Source organism: Monodon monoceros, unplaced genomic scaffold (assembly GCF_005190385.1).
Source record: "Monodon monoceros isolate NGI ecotype Baffin Bay Population unplaced genomic scaffold, NGI_Narwhal_1 Super_Scaffold_9, whole genome shotgun sequence".
In the NCBI taxonomy this organism is placed as follows: domain Eukaryota; kingdom Metazoa; phylum Chordata; class Mammalia; order Artiodactyla; family Monodontidae; genus Monodon; species Monodon monoceros.
In genome coordinates this window covers 14,229,904-14,233,010 of record NW_021703786.1, presented here as the reverse complement: position 1 = coordinate 14,233,010, position 3,107 = coordinate 14,229,904, and the positions used below count along the sequence as shown (strand labels likewise).

The 3,107-nt window shown below is 47.2% G+C and overlaps 1 protein-coding gene across 1 annotated transcript in view; it reads right to left on the bottom strand.

Annotated features, from left to right (window-relative positions):
• The window catches only part of SNF8 (SNF8 subunit of ESCRT-II), an 11,461-nt gene extending 8,745 nt beyond the window's left edge, over positions 1-2,716 (bottom strand). The window contains exons 1-3 of the mRNA XM_029211638.1: positions 2,572-2,716; positions 2,161-2,211; positions 350-690 (exon numbers count right to left, since the gene is read on the bottom strand). Coding sequence (XP_029067471.1) covers positions 350-690; positions 2,161-2,211; positions 2,572-2,625 — 446 coding nt within the window. The 5' untranslated portion in view covers positions 2,626-2,716. The remainder of the gene's footprint in view (positions 1-349; positions 691-2,160; positions 2,212-2,571) is intronic.
• Between the last annotated feature and the right edge of the window lie 391 nt (positions 2,717-3,107).

Below are 3,107 nucleotides of genomic sequence, written 5' to 3'. Positions count from 1 at the left end.
ATGTGGGATCTTCCCGGACTGGGACATGAACCCGTGTCCCCTGCATCGGCAGGCAGACTCTCAACCACTGCGCCACCAGGGAAGCCCAATCCCATATATTTTTAAAAAATAGTTTATAAGTATGATGAAGGTGTCTAGAAAGATATACCTTAAACTGTTAACAGTACTTTATCTCTGCAATTACGGGCAGGGTCAGAAGACTTCCACTTTCTCGTTTTCTTTTTTCTCCTTTGTTGACTGACTGCCTGAATACATGCTACTTTTATCAAAACTTTTTTTTTAACAAAGGGAAAAATAGTCATAAAAAATTCCACAGCACAGCATTCCAGGGAAGATCATGTACACTGGCTACTCAGCCTGCACTCCAACCTCTCCATCTTTCCCATCAAACTGGATACTCAGCCATCCTGCTAGGGACTCCCTGAAGACAACATCCTCTGGATCTCCCTGTAGGCCCTTATAGAAGACGCCCCAACAGTAGTGACAACAACTAGGTGAGCTTTGTCCCTTAGCAACCCTAGAAGAACACTGGACCCCTACAGACAACTTACAGGCCAGAGGATCCACCCCAATGGTGGCACACATGTCCTGGAACTGCACCCGGAACTCAGGATTCTTCCGTATCTCCTGCTTGTGCTTGCTGGCAAATTCTTCTAGGTTGGTCTTGAACATGTCCAACTGCTTTGACATCTGCAGGATGAATCACAGTTAAGTTTAGAGAACTTCCTTCATCACAAAATACAAAATTAAAGAAATAGAAAAAAAATTTTTTTCCTTGTGCTGAGAACTCTTAGGGTTTACTCTCTTAACAACTCTCATTATATAACATACAACAGCATTAATTATATTTCGCTTGTTGTAAGTGCTTCTTTTCTTTTTCCCAGAAGAAAAAAATGTTATTAAATTGAAGGTGCAATCAACAAGGACCTACTGCATAGCACTCAATATCCTGTAATAACCTATATGGGAAAAGAATCTGAAAAAGAACAGACATATGTATATGTATAACTGAATCACTGTGCCGTACACCTGAAACGAACAAAACATTGTAAATCAACTATACTCAAAAATAAAATAAAAATTTTTTTAAATCTAATGAAATTAATTAATTGAAGATGCACCTAATAATTTTGCAGCATTCACACGGTGGGAAATCTTCAGCCACTGACAGAAAGGCTAGATAGGAGAGAAAGGAAGCCTGGCATGAATTAGGTGTGTTGTTTTAATCTCTGAGTCAAGAACCTCCTTGGGGATAACCATAGATAAAGAATCTCTGAGGAAGGGATGTGGCTCTACCAGAGTAGATTCTAAAGCTAAATACTTTTGGTTTGGGGATATTCTGACTTCCCATTTGCATTACTCCTTCTCTTTCCCTAATTAACAACCTATCTTCAGCTCACCAAGAATAACCACTCCTGGCCCAGCATCTCCTCATTTCCAACATATTAGAAATTTACACATTATTATAATCACCATTTCCAGTTGATTCCTGCACGTTATCTCCCCTGAGTGGGAGCTTTTGAACAGCACACCCTGTGTCTATTTATTTTCCTCAGTTCAAGGGCCCATTTCCCTGCCTCACTGCCTCCTTCTCTTCTTCACCAGGCAAAATAACTGAGTAAACAACAGGGCATGTACAGAAAAGGGAAGTGTTAGAGAAGGAAACTGCAGGAGCCATACCCCCATCACTGACACTTCTGGTATGCACCTAGATGTGATGGTGGTGGGTGCCACAGGTTAGGCAATATTTTCAGGTTATTCTTAGGTATTTAAAGTAAAAACCCAAAAGACCTAAATCAAACAACTCTACCACTTACTACCCATGTAACCTTGGATAAAGCACTTAACACCTCAGTGCCCTCAATTTGAAAGTGCGAAGAACAGAGTTCCTTCCTGATAGGATTGTCAGGAGGAATGAACAAGACAGTGTATGTAAAGAAAATGGACATGTGCCTGGGACGCTACAAGTAGGTAATCACTCAAAGATGTTAGCTATCATTGTTATCAGCAAGTCACCTAAATGACCTGAGCAGCCCAGAAACTGGGGTTTGCCAAATGCCCTATTTTTAGTTCGATCCAAACAATCTGGTTTATATCAAAGGTGTCCTGCCCAGCCTTGTCGGATCTCCCTTGCTGCCTGGAGCCCTCCATCCCACTCACCTGGGCCAGCTGGTCCTCAGCCAAGACAGTCCCTCGCTCCTTATACTTGGCCTGTCAGACAAATAGACCAGGATGAGTTGAGAGAGTGGGTGCTGGGGGCTCCCACTTGTACTGCCTCCGCAGAAGTATTAAGAGGGTCTCACAAATGGTTTTTCTTAGGGAGAGGGGGTGAGGAAGTAGAATAGACGACTCGACTGTAGTCTAATTGGGGGAAGTGGGGGAAAGGGCTGATGGATCTAGGGATGCTGACATTCCAATACACCGGAAGCTGGAGAAACTCAATTCCCTGGGACCGAGAAACCCGCGTCAGATTCTGTTGGGAGGCGATCTGAGGGTACAGAGCTCTGCGCGGAGAGACTTCTGTCTCTCGCGGGTCTGGAGTGATTGTAGGGCCCGCCTCCTTCCCCTCACCTCCGCAAGCTTCTTCTTGGCGATGGCGCCGGCTCCTACTCCGCGGCGGTGCATCCCCACCGTGGCCCGCGGGCCGCCCCGCTGCCGGGACCCCGGGTCTCCGCGTCCCGGGATCCTCCACCAGCTCCCCCACGCGGATGCGCAAACTGGACGTCATCTCCGCGCGCCGGAAGCTACGCCCAGACTTCCGGCCGCGGGGCAGAACTTCCCCACCGCCAGGGGCTGGGCGTCCCCGCCTCGTGCTCCAGCCAGGATCCGCAAAACTGTTTGCGGCCCAGCGCTCCCCACCCAGGTGGACACCTCGGACCCTCTCGAGTTCATGCGACTGCCCCCACCGCCACCCCAGCCTGCAAGTGAAGGCCCGCCGCTGCGCACTGGACGTCTGTTGCGTGCGACGCGCTGAGTTGGGCGCCGAGCGTTCCATATTAAACATAAAACAATCCGTTCTACGCTAATGGAGCTTGCCTTTTGGAATCACACGTAGAGCTTCTGACTGGGGAAGGCCTTACAGTTAAGAACTTGGACTCTGGAATTAG